Here is a 19,452-nt window from a genome sequence, read left to right on the forward strand (position 1 = left end):
GTTCACATATACTAGCTCATCATAAAAGCTCGAGCTATTTTGGAAATTAATTTTATTTTTCTTGAGGTATTTTTTGGGTCCAAAAGCGTTTTCATTATGCTTACAAATTTTAATGATAGGGGTTCTTGTTCTTTTTTTGTTGTTTTTTCTTTTTTTTTAATTCTACCAAAATGTGATTTAACAAAAGACCTTTCTAAAAAGTGAGATAGAAATTTCTCACCAGGGTATTTCTTTATGAGCTTGGAGCTGATTATGTAAGACTATAATGAGTTGTCTTGGCAAACTTCAGGACAATCAGATGTTCTCCAAAGTACTGCAGATTCTGTTACCATTGTCAATGTAGTTCTTCTGGAAGAAGGATGAGTAACTTGATGATGTGCTTCAGAACACATATTCAAGACTGGTATATCGCTCAATTTAAAATAACCAGACAACTTTGGGAAAGCTGATGACTATATAAGTTCAAAATATTTTTATAGAACTCTTATTTAGGATTAGTGACGATTGCTATCTTGGTGATTTATAACTATGTTCAGATTGCTAAGGTTAGGGGGGCAGGGAGAGGTAGTTGATTTTGTGTGGAGGTTGCGGTTATTTTCCAATTTTGTTTTTGGGTTTTGTTTTGCTTTTTTTTAAGTTTTCTTTGCAAAAATAGTTTTTTCTCTTGGATTCTGAACATTTGGCTGGTAAGCAACTCTTTTTCTCAATGAAGAAATGGAAGGATATGAAGGCATGTCCCCAGTTATGTATGAATTTATTAATTTGGATAACTTGGAAAAGGTGACTTGTGTCACATCTGGCTACCTATGATTACATAGCTTAACTTACTGGTTGCCCTCCTGCAGGGATGTTATCTGAGCATGAGCTTTGTGACAAAATCTGGAGCAGTGATCCAGTTCATGCCTGCTGATCTATAGAAAGATTCAAATAGTCATTTTACCATCTTCTACTCATTGCAGCCTGATGCTTAGCATTGCAACACACTTAAGTTGCTTGCATGTTTCCCGGTCTTGTTTGATTTTGCTTGGTTGGTTGGTTTTGGGGTTTTATTAATGATTTTAGACATATCTAAGGGTGTAGATAGGGAAAAATACTTTTGTAGGTGTTGAGAAAGGGTTTGAAATACCTATTTCAATCTATTTTGTGGAAAGGACTTAAAATGGAACCCATATTTAGCAAACATATTGGAACACGTAAAGATTACCAAGCCCCTGCTGCTTCAGAGTTTAGCAGCTAAAAACCTAGAAGGCACAGTCTTCAGTCAGAATAATGTTGCTTGGCAAGTTACATATGCCAGATTTTTCAACACGAGCATTGATTATATTTTCCTAACTTGATCAGTGCCTAATTTGAAACTCAGGAGTCTGACTTCAAAATTGCTAAATATTATGAAATAGTTGTATTACTTTCATTTCTGACGTTTAAACCACGTCTCCCATTTAAATGCTGTAGAATAAGAATTCTAAATGCATAGGTTCATCTTGAATTGGAGACTCAAAGAAGTAGTTGTGCTTTACCTTAATTTCCCCATATTTCTTTTCTGTGTCTGTAAAATTAGCACTGATACTAACCCCTGCTTCACAGCGGTGTTATAAAGATAGATTAATTAATGCTTCAAAACAGTTAGATATTATTGATGAGCATGATAGAAGAAACCTTGAGGAAAATTAATAATTCTGTCTTGCAGAGCACAGTTTGAAGGCTATATGAAAAAGGTGTGTAGATAAGGCATGAAACCCCTTATCATTCAATGACACTAAACAAAATATTGAGTAGCTAGTCAGTTTTGAGACTTTTTGGAAAAGATTTTTGAGATACCTAGCGTGAGACACCTGGGGTCTGATTTTCAGAATTGCTTAGCGTTGGTCTTGATTACTGACAGGAAATGAAGGTGGCTGGCATCCTAGGAAACTTAGCTCAAAAGACTTTTAAATTTAGTGCTGAAAAATCATTGGATTCTTAAAAAGTCAGAAACTACTTAAGTCACCACTAGGTGTGGGAAAGTGAAGTTCAATCATTCTTGCTGTCAAGAAAAGTTGATAATTACATACAGTACTCATCTACTTATAATGGGGTTTTTTTGTTTGTTTGTTCTCAATTAATGAAAATGTTTAAAATGTTTAAAAAACATGTTTAAATCTGGAGCCATAGACTTCAGGTTCATAGCTAACTTGGGACTGCACTTTGTACTTCAGTGTTATTTGATGGCTGTAACAGCGATTAATCACACACTGCGAGCACCAAATCTAGAGCCCAGTTAGTTGGCCAGATCCAAAAAATGGATGAAGCACCTTACTGTCAGTGCTTTAACTCCTAAAGCTAAATTCCTAGTACTGTCAGTGGAACATCATAGATTTCTGACATCTTTGTTAACCTCCTTTAGTGCTTTCACAGCATCAGAGGTACTGCTAACAGGCTCATTCCTTTCCTTGGAAGGACAGCTTTCTGAAATAAGGTGAAGCAATTGAAGTCTTTCATCTTCTTCTGTTTGTCTAATAGTTAGAGTTTTCCTGCAGTTGTAGGAGAGGGACAGAAGAGGCTTTCAGTCAACAACTTGTATGTCCAAGACAGAACGCTAATCATAGGACTATAGAAACCCCTTGCTCCTATTGACACTAGGTTGCTCTGCAACAGAAACATGACTTCAAGAACCAGAAGAGCAGCAACTAAGTAAGAGTTTGTTCCCTAGATTCTGGAGTATTTTCTTTTTTATTATGCAAATACTTGAATAAAAATCAGAAACGGTCCTGGAAAGCACAAGAGAGAACTCAAGAATGCCTCCATCTCGGAAACTCTAGCCGTTGGCATGGTATGCAAAAGGCGTATACTTTTATAATTCTTCGGAGACTTAACTTGGCATACCGTGCCCTATGCTGAATGCAGTGCTGCTTGTATACAGCAGATGTGGTCAGACCATATCTAATTTTTTAGGCCTTTTGAGCAAAGAAGTGTTAAGGCATTCAATCTTTGAAATGCCAACAGTGTGAAACACAAATACGTGTTTGTCTCAGTCAAAATTGTGACAATTCTTGGTATAAACATTTTGCAGAACTTTGGACACCTATGGTTTGTGTCGAAAACACACAGAATGTAGGATAGGATTTGGCTGTAGGGCATAGAGCTCTAATGTTGGCATCTGTATGTGAGTTTGAGTGTCTAATCTTGTGTTCTAGTCAAGAGACATGCATACTCAATACAGTTAGTGGAATTCAGAGAGTTGTCTACCTGATATCTCAAAGGACACCTAACAACAGAAGCGCCTAGTATCCTGGAGAGGTGTCTTAAATGGTTTCCAAGACATCATCAGCCAGAAATCTTAAGTTATGACACAAAACTTACGGAAGACCAGTGTCCTGCTAGAGAAAGGCTGGAGGCAAGCTGTGATACTCCAGAGCATCCAATTTGCACGGAATATGAGGTGTGAGCTACTAAATCAGACCCAGTTGATCAGCGCGATTAGAAAGGAATAGACACTTGGATGACTGCAGGCTGAGGCTGAGTCCTACTGGTATTACTTTGGGAAAAAAGTGGATGCAAAGTAGAAATTTCCATCATCACTCTGTTAGGAAAGTGTGTCATTTCTGCCAAAATTGTACTTGTGCTTGAGTCCCATTTGAGTTTTGCCCAGCAGTTTATTTTACAGAATGCCCAATCTGAAAATCAGCAAATAATTTGTTAAAATTAATTCAGTCCAGAATTTTAGCATCACATAGTAAGCTTCTCCCCTCCTCCCCCAGTATCAAGAAAATTGACAAAGGTAACTGGAGAAGACACTGTGGAAGTACAGTTTTGCTTTGTTTAAAAAGTCCATTTCATTGTCATTTTTCATGATTGAAAGCTTATTCTTCTTCAGTTATCAAAGACAGGTATTTCCTCACAAGATTTATGCAATTATTTTTTTTCTCTTCCTTTGGTCACTATCTATTGCAGTGATGCTACAAACAGTGCCCTTGCAAATATTGCTGTAATCCACGTTCATCTCTGCTTTATAGTATGCGTCAATCCATTCTGACATTTTTTTCTGAGTCCAGGCTGGACATTTTCCCACAAAAAACAACATGACACATTAATTATCCCTGCAAACATGCAGCCTCTGCCTCGGAACTTGTGAAGATATTAGACATTTTGTAGGAGGGACAGTTTGATCTATTGTGAAAGATCAGATTTTGTGTGTAACCGCATTCTGAAAAGAGAAACTTTCCGCAATGAAGAATAGGTGCACAGCACTTTACATTTAATGCAAGCCAGAGTTGAGCGCTGCGAATTTATCAGTGTACGTAGCTAACACTAAAATAAAGAAAAGGTAATCCTAAAATAGCTTTGTTAAAAAAATTATTGAATGCAACACAGGTTTTTTTGCTTAATGTCTGAATATGCAAAATAATGATCTAAAAACTCTGAAACTCATAATTCTGTTTTGGCTTCATTGGAAGCTTTGGAGTTCTTATTTATAATTCAAAATAAACAATGTTGTACTGGTATTAACCAGAAGACAAGAATTTATAAACCCAGTGAATTAATGCATATGTGGATAAGAATAAGAAATATGCACAGCTAAGTCACCCAAGAAGCTTTCTTTTGCTTGGTATAGTGGCAAAATGAGAAAGAATAAATGTTGAAACTATTCTTGAAATACAAATAGTAACATACATACAGTTTTGTAAAACAGGTGGTTTAGATATTTTGAGTTCTTCCTACATTAATGTGTGTATTCTTAAGATGTATTTCTTGCTGAATTTATAATCCCAGTTTGGGGGCAATTAGTATGCTTTTAATGTATTTATTCTGAATTTGCTTAGTCTTCTGAATAAAGTGTACTAAATATGGAATGTAAAAATGTTTATTTGGCTTGATAAATTAAGGTTAGTTAGGAGATGTGATTTTAAAGCTTTTTTCTTTGTTTTTAAGCTTCAGCTTTGTTTTTGCTGAGACTTCAGTTTTAATGGAACTCTATATTACTTTTTCATAGCAAGCAGTAAAGGAGAATATGAGAAGAAGGGAAGCAGAAGAAAAACAGAGACGTGCTAAAATAGCTAAGGAGAAAGCAGAAAAAGAAAAACAAGAGAGGCAACAAAAGAAAAAGCGCTTGTTAGAAATGAAAACAGGTAAGTAGAAAAAGCATTTTGCCTAGCTTTTTACTGGAAGTAAAGCTGCCATTTTTTCATTGTCTTAATGTGCTATGAGAAAAGACTGAATAAATGAATGATTTTCACCAATTAAAGTTTACAGCAAAGAGGTTCTTAAATTTTTTTTTGTTAATGAGCTTCTCTAATTACCTGTTCTTGTCAAGCCATTTTAGAACTTGTAATGCTGCTTCATCTTTTTCCATTGGAATATATTGAACCTCGTGTGACCAAGTGTAAGTTCAGTTATGCTCAGAACCCCTTACATTACCTGAGAACTGACATTTTCCAAATCACAAAGCCGTTTTATTTCTTTTAACGAAAGTTACATATTCATTTTTGTTCTTTCATGAGAATAAGCCCTTCCTGAAGTACTCTGGATTTTTCTTTGAGTATGTCAATTGTTATTTCAATAGGTCCCTATTGAAACACCTTGAAAGAAACTTCAGCCATGCATTTTTAAAGTTACTCATTTATGCTGTGTTGTCTTTTGTACCAAAAGAGACAGCAGACACTGTGAGTTCTCTGTTACTAAAAAAGATGTCTGATGATCCTCTATACTGCTATATTTTATCCCAGACTGAGCTTCTGGAATCCTTCAGAATGATACATGACTTACTGTGTGAATTATCGTGAGCAACTCTCATTTTTTTTCTGAGCAGATCTTGTTAAACAGTTCCCCACTCAAACCCTGGTCGGCACCTTTGGCATAAATGATTATCTGTCTCTTCCACGTTTCACTAATAGCCAGAGTAGGTGTGTTTAGTTTCAGGGATTCTTCAGACCGAAAGTCTTTGATTTATTTTCATGAGAACATCCATGTCTTGAGGTGCGAGACTAAAGCTTTCTCTCAAGATGGGAAACCAGGCGACTGCCCTCTGAACACAGAATTTCTAATTCTTTGGAAGTAAATTCAAGACCCAATCAGAAAACTACCAGTGACAATCTTTCTAAAGCTCACAGAAGACAGAGGAGGCTGCAGAAGACTAGGAAGGGGCAAAACTGGTATCTGCATGCGTGGTTGGAAGTGTTTCAAAAGACATTAGGTATTCTTCTCTCAGACGTGTTGTATGTATGACTGATAGTGCTTTGGATGGAAAATTTATAGTCTTTCAGGGGAAATTAAAGCTCCTCTCAAGTCCTGTTACTCATAATGTCATGTTCAGGTTTTCCAGAATACAGGTGCCAATGTTGCGGACTTCTGAGTAATACACCTGCCATGTGTATGCAGGCCTCTGATAGTTAAACCTACTTCTTCAGCCAGCGTAGCGGGGAACTGCTTACTGGTCATCTACAGAACAGCTAGGTCGTTGTGTAAATAGCTGCTTTGTCACTTAGTAGCTTGGTTTTTTATTAAATCATATAAGTGTACAGAAAGAGGTTTCTTGCTCTTGTTAGCAGCCACTTAAGGTTCAGTCTGGAATGACTGATCTAAACAGCAGCAGATGGGAAAAGATGATGTTAGGATCACCTGAAGCTATAAATATCTTCAGTCTGGTATTCACTAAATTGGCCACTGACGAGATGGCCAACCTTGTAAGGTTTCTTGTGCTTGTTTGCAACACAATTGTAAAAGTCTTTTAGAAAACCGAAATTCTGGCAGTGGAAAGTACCTGTGGTAGATTTGTTTGTCAGGAAGGACAGCAACAACAATATGAAAAGTAGGGGTTGGGGTTTTGGGTTTTTTTGGCAGTCTTATTGTAAATGTATTTACTAATTGAAGAGGCATAATGTTACTCTGATGTTGATGGAAGAGTAACGTGGATGTTCAAAAATTATTTTTTCCTTTTTGTCTCCTCTTTTTCTTTTTCCTAGCTATAACTAGTTCATTGAAAAGCTGTCTTCTCATTAAGCATCTGTAAATCAGTCACAACATGTTCACATCTGATCTTGCTGACAAATTTCTAACTGGGTCCTCCCCCTGTCAAAATATCAAAACACTTTTACCTGAAGTGTGACGGTGGAGTAACTGATTTTTGCTGCACATCGTTTCTTTATATGGTGACTAGATCACATGTTGGATTTGTAGAAACATTATTTCAATTATTGCTTGAATGAAGTAGCTGAAAACTCATTGATGTCACCATCCCAGAAATTATTTTCTGGGATTCAAGCAGGTGCATACTTGAAGAAGAGAAAAGATTAGATTATATTTACTAACTGGTTTTTCAAGATTATTTTTTAACAGTGAACAGATCATAGTGTACTTATATCTCCACTCTTCATTTTTCAGTAATATTGCTTTTTAACTGAAAATTACTTGAAGGTTAGGGATGCCTGTGTATCACTGTGCTTATATGCTACTTCAGAGTTGTTTAACTATTTCTCTTAAACTTTTTTTAAAAATGCAAAACAACAGGAAAAGAAAAAAAAAAGAAAAAAACCCTACTTTACTGGACTGACAATCATTAACAGCACTGGTTGTGCTAATAATGTAGTCTTATGCATTATTTATCATTATTTAGGAAAAAATTCTTCACTGAAAGGGTTGTCAAGCATTGGAACTGGCTGCCCAGAGAAGTGATTGAGTCACCATCTCTGGAGATATTTATAAGATGTGTAGATGCGGTGCTTAGGGACATGGTTTAGTGGCTGCACTTGGCAGTGCTAGGTTAATCATAGAATCATAGAATGGTTTGGGTTGGAAGGGACCTCAAAGATCATCTAGTTCCAACCCCCCTGCTGCGGGCAGGGACACCCTCCACTAGACCACGTTGCCCAAAGCCTCATCCAACCTGGCCTTGAACACTTCCAGGGATGGGGCATCCACAACCTCTCTGGGCAACCTGTTCCAGTGCCTCACCACCCTTATAGTGAAGAATTTCTTTCTAACATCTAATCTAAATCGACCCTCCTTCAGCTTAAACCCATTACCCCTTGTCCTGTCACTACACTCCCTGACAAACAGTCCCTCACCAGCTTTCCTGTAGGCCCCCTTCAGGTACTGGTAAGCCGCAAGATGGTTGGACTTGATGATCTTAAAGGCCTTTTCCAACCTAAATGATTCTATGATTATCACTACAAATTAGTTCTTACTATCAAGCACTACCACTACATATTCAAAGCAGTCAGTCCTTAACATCTGTGTCCTAAATTTGATGTGAATATGAAATCCCATGGAGCTGATACTGTAGAGTCGGCAATGATGGCTACCAGTGATGGTCTTAGTTGACAAGATGACATGTCGAAACTTCAGAGGTCTTCTGCAAGGGAAGCTAGAACTGAAGTGGGTATTTTTTTGCTTCTCTACCATCTTTTCTTCCCTTCCCCACATCCAGTTTGGGATCTTATCCTTTTATAAAATGGTTTAGTTTCTAGACAGTTCCCAACCCTCGTCTTGATTACACGATGCAAAATCCTTCAGGGGGTGTTAATTCCCCAGGCCATAGCAGTGCCTTCAACTGGATGTTTTTCCCTTGCTTAACTGCGGCTTCTCTTCTTAATGTAAAAGCAGTCTTTTCCCAGTGCTTGAGGTTGTGGGGTTTTTTCAGTGACCATTAATTGACCATTAGTGACTAGTTCTGGAGCTTCTGCTTTCTGCCTGCGCCCATACCTTTCAAGGCCTGAGCTGCTATCCAATGCTTAAACAGGATTTATATCATCATCCTAAGCTTGTTTTGTTAACCATTGGTCTCATTTACAACACAGACATTTAACCTCTCCTAGATTCTCCTTTGTTCTTGAAGTCCTTTTTGTTTGGATTTCTTCAGCTTTCATCTGCTTTTGGAAGTTATTTGAAGAGAAGGGGTTTGTTACCTATGGTGCCACCTTCACCTGCCTAAGGTGGAGGAAAGAGTGATTCATTTCTTCACATAAGTGACCTACATAATACTGCAAAAGTTTTTTGCTATTTGGGTGGTATTGCTGACTTTTTTTACATTCACAAAAACTTAAGATCTTAAATATGTACCAAAATACAGATTTTATTAATATCTACCAAATATGTAAGCTGAGTCAATAAGTTGCATATAGCACATTTGGACTGTATTATACGAGGTTTGACTAGCACTACATAGATCCTATTAATCCAAAAGGAATATTAGTCTGGAATTATGGTAACTCCTGATTTTTAGCTTTGGCGGGGGTAAAGGAATTCCTTCTGGGTGAAAACAATAGCTTCATCACTAGTAACTGACATTTACTGCAAACATGAGATCCAAGGTGATCCTACAATATACCAGCCTTCTCACAAACTGTAATAGTCTTTGTTAGCTTATGTTGTGCCTTTGATATACAGGTGACAACTTAGCCATCTAGTTTACAGCTTACACTGTCATCCATACCTCTGCATCAGGCTACCTTTAAAATACTGTTACACCAAGTTCACTGTTGATATGGTCATTTTCTAAAATTAGGTAAATATGTATACTATGTGATAAATCTTCGTTAAGTTTTCAGTTTGATTTTTTTTTCTATTTCAGATATAAATATTTATATCAATATTCTATAGATTGTGAAATGTGTAGTGGTTTATGAATGTACAGTACAGCATCTTTCAGAAAAACTTAAAATTTTAGGTAGGCTTTATAATGTAGATTTGAACCTCTTCTAGTAAGACCATAGACTTTTGTTATTATATGGAATTGTTTGACTTAGTCTCTTGCAAGTGCTTTTTGGAGATTTGGACCTGAAGCCAATATCAGATTTAGATCCTTCTAAATTGTAATTTGCTAAAATTCTCAATCTCTACGTTACATCTTAGATAGCAACACTTATGTGTCCAAATGATTCACTGATACAAAAGGCTGAGAGTCTTAAATTTACATAAGAAGAATATCAGCTGCATATTTTCCTTTCAGCTCCATCCTAATAACTTGAAAAGTATGTGGAACTGAGTAAAAATTTTGAATGTCTAAGCAATGAATGATATTTGGTATTTTCAAATTTATGATAATAAAATCTGTCCTCTAAATACTCTCTGGGATACATAGTGAGATGCATCATGAGATACTTTGTCAATAAGATTGCTTTACTTGCTTCTGTGAAGTCAGTTCAAACTATCACATACTATCGTTCCACTGGTAAATAGCCAGTAAAAGGGGATCTTTATGTAAATGACACTTGTCTGCATGCTATTAACATTCAGATACATACTTTGTCGTGCTGTTCAGATTCTCAGTAGAAAGCACACCAATCAATTATTTTGATCTTATCACAGTGTAAAGAATTCTATAACTGCGATAACAACAGCTAAATTTATTGTAATATAATTGAGAACTCCATCATTGTGGCATCTTCATTGTGTCTTACTTTGAATACTATTTAAGTAACAAGCCACTTTAATCAGTGGTTATTTACAAAGGCTGCCCTTTCTTAGGCAAAAGCAGTGAAGCGATGCCAAAATGATGTCTTAAACATCTTATTTCCAATCTAGAATATTGGTTTGTTTTCAATTGTGTTACTCAGTTTCACTTTTATCACAACTAACTAGTTTTAAATCCGTGTTCATCAGTTCATTTAGATGGTTACGACCTTATTTGCAGTCAATTTTGCAGTATTTATTTTTGCAGAGGTTTTAGGTTGTTTATCTGGTTTTGGAAAAAAACATTCATGTCTCACAAACAGAGTAAGAGTAAGAGTGTTTTAGGTTTTGGTTCTTCAAACATTTACTACTTTATTGCTGTCTGCTAAGTTGTGCAATATGAATATTTTCATTAGTTCTTTAGTCTTCTGCAAAATAAAAGGACAACATGGATCCCAGAACTGACGGTTTAAGCAATGAAAATAGTAAACATAATTAGGCAATAAAAATTCAGATTCCAACAGATAAAATGCTTACCTTTTTGAAATAACTTAAAAAATCCCCAAACCTACTTATACTAGTAGGTACCCTCAAAGACCCTATTTTTCCCTGTCTAGCTCCAGTTTGTAAGGCCTCCATTTTATTAATGTCTTCTCACTGGGAGGGGAGAATCAATACTTCTTAATAGTATTCCTTTCCTCTGAGGGGACTGAAGGACTACAAATGTTGCAGATTATAAAAATCTGCTCATGTTCCATTACAACTGAGATGACATCAGTAGTTTCTAACATATGTTAGTAACTTGTTGTTTTAAAATATCTGCTGGGCTACTTGCCTGACAAACGCAAGTTTTAAACAATAGTAGGTTTATTGCTAGATTTTTGGCCATTTAGGTATATGTTTTGTGCAACTAAATTTACTGTGAAGAGGACAAAAGATCTGATGATGCTATATATGAAGAAATCCTGAGGGTATAGTATTAATATCCAACAATTCTTCTGTGTAAGGGCTCTCTTCTCTAGGGAGTTTCCCTTTTTGGAACTTCAAGTTCTCCATTCACCTCGGTTCCTCCCTGGTGCTGATAACTCTTTCCAGTTGTCCCATGACTGCCTCCACTTAACCTCAAATGGGACCTTCTTCACCCAGAGGATTCCTGAGGTCTTTTTTTGTTTTTTAAATTTATTCTTAAGGATCACTTTTATTATGAGGCCAGTGGGGAGCAAATCTGTTCCATAACTGTGAGGAGTGTAACTTCTTCCTCTTATGTTAAACAACAATGAGCAGAAAGAACTGTGGGACCTTATAGAGTTGCCTACTCAGTACTTATTCATACTCAATACTTAGTGGACAGTTGACAGCCCATGACAAGCTCACAGAGTGGATTTAATTTTGCTTTATGCCTGTTAAAAAAAAAAAAAAAAGGAAAAAAATGTTCTATATATGAGGAACAAGTTGTGACAGACATTGACCACAAATCCACCAGAAAGGAGATGTCACCTGATATGTCACTAAGTACGGAGGTTGTTTTTCAGCTGCAATTGTATTGTTTTTCACAGTAAAGTATAAATCTGGGTAAATTACTGAGAACAGATGTTCCCTCAAGAATAATTGTCACATTTGTAATTGAAAATGATACAGAGAATGATAAAATGCAGGTATGTTCAATTACTAAAAAAGTTTGGCCTGAGAAACAATGTGTGATACATCTGTAGAAGCCACAACAAAAGATAAGATACAGCAAAATGTGATCAGGTCTCATACTGTAGGATGTTCAGGGAATTGGATGTTTTTAGTGCAAAAAACCTAGAACTGATCTGAATGTATATTAATTAAAACCCAACAACTAACAGTCGCAAGTCATGTTCTAACAAGATCTCAAAGGTGCTAAATTTTCTGAAGCATGGAGGTATAGTTCATGCACTTGTTGGCAACCCATGGGCTCAAAATGCAGCAGCTGCTATTTGTTTGTACTAAGTAGTAGCTCCAAAAGAACAAGATGTTTAGAAGAAACAATTATTTTTCTTTCTGAAAATTTTACTTAGAAGTGGAACCTTTGGAGATAGTAGCTGAAAGGCATTTGTGAAACTGAGGTTTACACAAAGCCCCTGAAAAAAATAAATAGCAGCTGTATTTGGGAGAGAGAGAAATAGTCAAAACAAACAGAACTGTTGAAAAAATTAAGGGTCATTAAAGTAATGTCTGTAGATAAATATTCTCATAAGACTTGTCATTTATGTTGTACCAGTAAAATTTCTAAACAAATGTGGCAAGAATGCTGCAAACTTAAAATGGCATTACCAAGAAAAAAACCCCTACAATCTCTGGAACCTTCTTTGGGATTAAGAGCTCTAACATTTATGCAAATAGTAGGTTTTGGGTTGAGTAAGCATTGCCTACTCCAAATACTGCCTCACATCTCCTCCATAAAGAGGTAGACATCAGAGTCGTCTTTAAACTCTCACTCCTGCTATGTGTAAATGCTTTCATTCTTTCTGGTTTTTTTCTGAATCATCAAAAGTTTCTTCTTTCAAGTTGCAGAGGAGGGGAGGAATAAATATCCTTACCAAAGCATTGGAGGGTATGCTTTATTTTTACTTTCCTTAGTCCAAGGTTGTAAAAGAGCCAAGAACCTCCTCTGTCATTGTTGCAAAGCTAGCAGAAGAGAAGGTCATGTCTTCGACTTTTCCTTCAACTGAGTCTGCTGCTGCTTCTATTTCTATGCTGTTCACTATGACGCTTATCTTCACTCGGCAATACCTCAGTGGTTGTACAGAAGTACAGTCTTGTTACTGCATACCAAAATATTCTTGCTCTGAAGCTTGCTGACAGAAGTTACTTGATTTCTCTGGCAGCTTCTATCCATTGAAAGCTACTAAATGCAAGTACAAAGTCTTTGAATCACAAACTGCTGGAGTCCAAGAGACCATTCTAGAAATGTCATTACATATTTATCCTGTCCTTTTTATAGATGTTTGCTATTGGCTACTAGTGCACAAAGGATGCAGGGCTAGGTGGACCTTTGATCTGACCCTCCTGGGTATTCTTGTGCACTTAAAGCAACCCAAACAAAAAGGATCTCACCCACCCAAAGCTGTCTGGAAGCTTTCTTTTGATTAAGCTCAGTCATGTAATCCAGTCAGAACTTTATCACTCCACTAGTGAGAAATTTTGTAACTTCTAAATTTCCTTCAGCCCCTCATCTCTGTAGCACAACTGTCAGTATGAGTGATCATTGTGTATGTTTTCTGATTTATTGGTTGTTTATAAATTTGAGTGGAAATAGTAATGTCTTTCCCTGTGCTCAATGAACTCCTTCAGAGGCACACGGTAACCAAGAGACAAGATGTTCATACACACCCACACACATACATTATATTCAGCTACATATATTCTTATAAGAAGCTACGTTCAGTTAAGAATGCTACTAGAGTGGTTCTAACTGCTTTCTAAATGAAATTGTAATAGATATGTCTCAATAACAGATGATTTTTCCCCCCTCTGTCAAACAATGCTAATGAAAATACTAGGTTTTCTGAAAAACAGAATGGTTGCATTCTTGTCAGTGTCTTTGGAGTTGGAGCTGTGATGTATAAAGAAAACAAAAAAATTATTCATTAACAGTAAAATTTATTGACTGATTTCTTCATATGTAGCTGACGGTTCTCATTATTAGCTGTCCTATCAAATCTTAATCTTAGATAACTGCGTAAGGTTGGTCTCTTTTAGTTATGAGTGGTTAAATATATGTAACTAAAAATCAGCATTCTGCTTAGTTTAGCAGGTTTGTTTTTCCACTAAAAAGGCAGAATATCCCTAATGAATAGAAAAAAGGGCTACAAGAAGATTGTGTCTTTAAACTGGATTTTTAAAAATATTATCAGGTAATGCAATATATAATGCATTACTAGAATATCCTGTATTTTTGAGTTGATGAGAGAGTAGATGTGTATGCAGATAAATCATTTCATCTTCAGACTGTTAGTTACTGTTTCTGTGGACTTAGTGGAAAGGTAACCTCTCTTTTGTTGTAGCCATGTTTAGAGTTTCCATTGTAGATGGATAACCTGTTCTAGTGTTTGACCACTCTCAACAGGGAAAAAAATAATCTTATGTTTAAATCCAATTTCCTATTATTCAATTTGTGCGCAGAGCCTCTTATCCTGTCTCTGGGCACCTCTGAGATGAGTCTGGCTCAGTTATCTTTACAGCCCACCCAGTCCCCCATCAGGTATTTATATATATTGAAAAGATTCCCCTGAGCCTTATCTTCTCTAGGCTGAACAGTCCAGCGCTCTCAGCCTGTTCTCATATCAGAGATCCTCCAGTTCCTTTCATCATCTTCGTGGCCCTTGACTGACTTTGTTTGGATATGTTTGTGTCTTCCTTGTACCAGGGAGCCTGGACCTGGACCCAGCACTGCAGACATGTCTCACCAGTGCTGAGCAGAGAGCAAGGATGACCTCTCTTGACCTACTAGCAATGCTTTTCTTTGGTAGTCTTTGCCACAGGGGCACAATACTGACTCATGGTCAACATTGTCCACCAGAATCCCCACTTTTTTTTTAAAAAAGCTGCTTTCCAGCCAGTTGGCCACCACCTGTGCTGGTGTTTGGGGTTATGCCTGACCACATGCAGGTCTTTTGTTGAATTTTGTTCGGTCTCCTGTCTACCCATTTCTTCAACTGGTCAAGGTCCTTCTGAATGGCAGCACAACCATCTGGTGTGTCAACCGTTACTCTGAATTTTGCACACAGGCAAACTTGCTCAGGGTGTGCTCTGTCCCATCATCCAAATCACGAAGGAAGATGTTACAAATATTGGCCCCAGTATCAAGTCCTGGGGTACACCATTTCAGAGGCTTGGCGTTTTGTTTATTCTATTATAAGTCAAATTTACCTCATGAAAACTTTTTTGGGATCTCTCTCAGAAAAGCTTGCTCTGGCAGACTCTTACAGTATCTGGAATCAATATAAATGATCCTGGATAATCTCTGTGGAAAGTGAGTTTACAGTGGCTTTCTTCTGTTGTCACAGAAAGAATGTGATTTATAGACTCACTATGGACATAAGAAATCTATACATTTTTATTATAAAGTTCAATATTAAGATGATTTCATTATCAGTCCCATTACTTAAATGGGAAATTGTAATCCAGTTGAGAGGCAGAAATAGGTAAGATGATAGGTACCTTACATCACCAAAGTATTTTTCTATCTCTGTGGTGCAGAACCACCTGTAAAACCTTTTGGTTTTTGCGGTATGAGTTATCTTGTGCAAGTTAAATTGGTGTAGTTACCAACCTTAATTTCAACAACTGATTTGAAAGGGACAGCTGTCTTTCAGAATTCATGAAGGATGCATTAGTTTACATTTCACTTGTTTTGAGCTCTTTGGAACTTGGGGCACACTTTCATTCATATGCTCAGAGTCAAAATCTATCTATTTCTGTACCATAAAAGCAGTTTATGACAAATCACCAATGGAACAGTTTCAGCCAGAGCAAACAAAATGGTATAAAACCCACTCTCCTCAGCTAGAAGATTTATGGAATAGGTGCATCAGTCACTATGGGGAATCATACGTTTTTATAGTACACTTGCCAGGGGCTCTGAAGCACTAGCAAAGGCTTACTACTTTGTGTTGGGCATCAGTAAGAAATGTAGCTCTTCTGATTCTAGACTAGGCTGTTCATGTGATTCCTGTGAGATCAATACATGTGTTTTGTTTTTGGGAAGGTCTGGTATGTCTCTCTCACCTGAAGTCACTGCTGAGGAAAAACAAGTGAATGGTGATATTTCTGGCTGAAGTTGGATTTAACACTTTCTAAATCTAAAAGGAACTGTCTTTTCAGCCAATCCATCCAAGACACGCTTGGCGGCAATTTCTGCTTTGCATCTGCACATTGGAAATTTTCTTTTCGTCCCTGTAATGTAACAAGGTTCTTGCAAGACTTGATCAGGGTCAAAGGAACCTGTGTTATGCTACAAGTCACAGCTCTAGTCCCTGTACCATTACTGAAACTCGAACTGATAGCCATGTATTTCTTCACTCACCTCTCAGTGAAGAATATCTGATCGGTGCTATGGCTTTTACCAGAAAAAGCCTTAGAGCAAGTTCAAGTTGAAGTCTGTATATGCTGTACATTTTCTAGACAAAGATACCCTTAACATCCACCCACAATTTCTTTGTAAGATTGTATCTGAATTTCATTGGAGTGAAAAGTCTGAGTTTAGGCAGTCACATTGTTAAACATTTTGAAACCTTCCCTTCTCTGGACTTTAAGATTGCTTTGTATTTTTATGTTGACAATATAAGAGCCTTCAAAAAGTTTCCTGACCTGTTTATATGTAAGGCTGAATCTTGCTGAGACTCTCAAACTGAAAAGATGGAACCACTTCCAAAACATTGGACCTCACTCCAGCATTGATGGCTTAAATTATTTCCTTCTGTGATCTGCTGTTCTGCTCCCCGGAGCTTAAGTCACTCAACACTATACTGTTGCTAAAGCTTTTCTCTTGTGACATTGTTCAGAGAATGGTCCTTCAATTTTTACTCAGATGGAGACCTTTAGTCAGCTGAGCATTGCTTTATAGGCAGTACTGGTCAAAATCAATCACTATACAAACAAACATACAGGACTTCTTATGATGTATTGAAAGTAGAGATACAACATTAACAAAATTAAAAGATATGTCTGTCTTTTCCTCCTTTTTAGCCTTGAGTGAATAGTCTGGCAAAATCTCTGCTGTCATTATCCCAAGCCTGGTATTCACTTGCCTCAGAAATTCATGTACATTATGGCACAAGACATGATGTAGCTAAACCTGGAGGAAGGCTGCAAAGGGATTAAATTTTACTCGATCAAAAACTGGGTACAGTATATCCAACCTGAATTATATTCTGACCTCAAGTGGAAAAGAAACAGTTTGTATTCTAGTCAAACAAGGATAAAAAAGTATTCATTCTGGTAATTATTGAATTGTGAGATCAGGACTTAATTCTCCAAACAAGAAAAACAAATCCAATAGCTTCAGCACTCCAAGTTTGTTTTTAAATTATATAAAAGCTTGAGTTACTTCAAAGATGATATAAAGATAATTAAAGTCTTTGCTAATTCAGATAACTTGATGAGTAGCCCTTGAGTTTTTGCACCTTTTTCCTTCTTTTACAGCTATGAAATATTGAGGCCTATTTTTAATGTATACATTTGTCCAAATTCTGCAGTTTTTATTGCAGATGAGGCTTAGTATTCAGAGGTTGGCTTTAGGAGCTGATCCTTTCCATTACTTACAGTGTAACAAAAAGCTGTATGTAATTGCAAGGCCATAAATAGATCCCAGGGGAAAATGACAGTTGATGTCCTTGTAGATAAATCTCTTAAGTGCACAGAGTAGGCAACATCAACAGAAACCATGCTAAAGAATTCTTGGTTGTTTTTGGTTTTTTTTTTTCTGAAGGTCTTTAGTATTTCCTTCATTAAAAAATTTTTTTTTTTTTTTTTACAGGAGTAGCTGAATAAAGCTTTGATTCCTTGAAAGACTGAAAGAGGAAATAGACACATTATTATTATATGTTTTTCTTCTGGAGTCCTAGTGTTGAGTGTGATATTTTAGTTTATATTGGACAGATGCAGGGGAACTGTAAAAATGAAATATTTTTTCATCCAGAGTGTGGTGGGTTGACCCTGGCTGGACGCCAGGTGCCCACCAAGCCGCTCTATCACTGCCCTCCTCAGCAGGACAGGGGTAGGACGAGAAAATAAGATGGAAAAAACCCCCTTGTGGGTCAAGATAAAGGCAGTTTATAAAGCAAAAGGCCATGTGCGGAAGCAAAGGAAAACAAAAGATTAATTCTCTACTTCCCATCAGCAGGCGATGTCCAGCCACTTCCCGGGAAGCAGGGCTTCAGTACGTGCAGTGGTTGCTCTGGAAGGCAAACATCATAAATAATGAATGCCCTCCACTTCCTCCTCCTTCTTCTTAGCTTTTATTGCTGAGCAGACGCCATATGGTATGGAACATCCCTTTGGTCAGTTTGGGTCAGCTGTCCTGGCTGTGTCCCCTCCCAAGATCTTGCCCACCCCCAGCCTGCTGCTAATGGGGGGACAAATGTCACAGAGACAGCCTTGGTGCTGTGCCAGCACTGCTCAGCAGCAGCCACAACACCGGTGTGTTACCAACACCTTGCTGGCTACCAACGCACAGCACAGCACTGTGAGGGCTGCTGGGGGGAAAACTAACTCCAGCTCAGCCAGAACCAGCGCACAAAATGGTCTTGTTGCACTATTCCTTATTTTAAAACCATATTGCTAATGATATTTGTGATTCTGTCATGTCAGTGGAGTACTGCTCCTGGAATTCTGGTATATATCATTTGTTCCTTAATAAGTACATAAAATGCAGGAGTCATTACGAACTGCAGTATCTGTTCCTATCATCATAAGACATGTTAAAGTTGTACTGTAAAGCTTGTGATACTCAGCACACTAAAGGAGAAGGGTCTCTAATATTCTTAACATTTTTAAAGATGTAATTATGAAATTAGGTAGTTTATATCTGAATTGGTACTGAAATGTCAAGGGCAAAACTTACCAGCTATTTTGGCAAGTTTACTTCTGCTTTAGATGGTATTTAAAAGAGAGTTGTATGAGTTTTAATTAGGTATGATATTAAAAAGTATTTAAATCTCCTATTCTGCAATTGAAGGAAAAGAGATCATTTAGATCATAAAAGGGTATATTTCTCAAAGGAATTATTGTGGGTTATGTATCTATCTGCAAGCCAACTGGAACTACTAGTTCTAGGATGTCAAAAGATTGATACACTTGACTAATTAGGAAGCCAGTTGGGACTGGTGACAGCAGTCTGCAGCAGCTTGTGAAAGCCGATTTAAAGGTCCCGTAGGAAGTATTAATACTGAATATTTGCAACTCTTATACTATCACTGTAGCAATGTTGTATGCAGTTCTCCCAGGGCAATTTAAAAGATTTCTAAAATACTGTATGGTACACTTTCATTTCTTAAACTTTCCATCATGTAAACTCGGACAGTATTATAGGTATTACGGATATTAATAGCTAGCTGTGTA

At 37.1% G+C, this 19,452-nt stretch overlaps 1 protein-coding gene across 2 annotated transcripts in view; it reads left to right on the forward strand.

Annotated features, from left to right (window-relative positions):
- DIAPH3 (diaphanous related formin 3) overlaps positions 1 to 19,452 on the forward strand; it is a 256,877-nt gene that overhangs the window by 167,448 nt on the left and 69,977 nt on the right. For both annotated transcript variants that reach the window (XM_054812840.1, XM_054812841.1), the window contains one exon: positions 4,970 to 5,105. In XM_054812840.1, coding sequence (XP_054668815.1) covers positions 4,970 to 5,105 — 136 coding nt within the window. The remainder of the gene's footprint in view (positions 1 to 4,969; positions 5,106 to 19,452) is intronic.

The sequence above is a fragment of the Grus americana genome, chromosome 1, assembly GCF_028858705.1.
Source record: "Grus americana isolate bGruAme1 chromosome 1, bGruAme1.mat, whole genome shotgun sequence".
NCBI lineage: Eukaryota > Metazoa > Chordata > Aves > Gruiformes > Gruidae > Grus > Grus americana.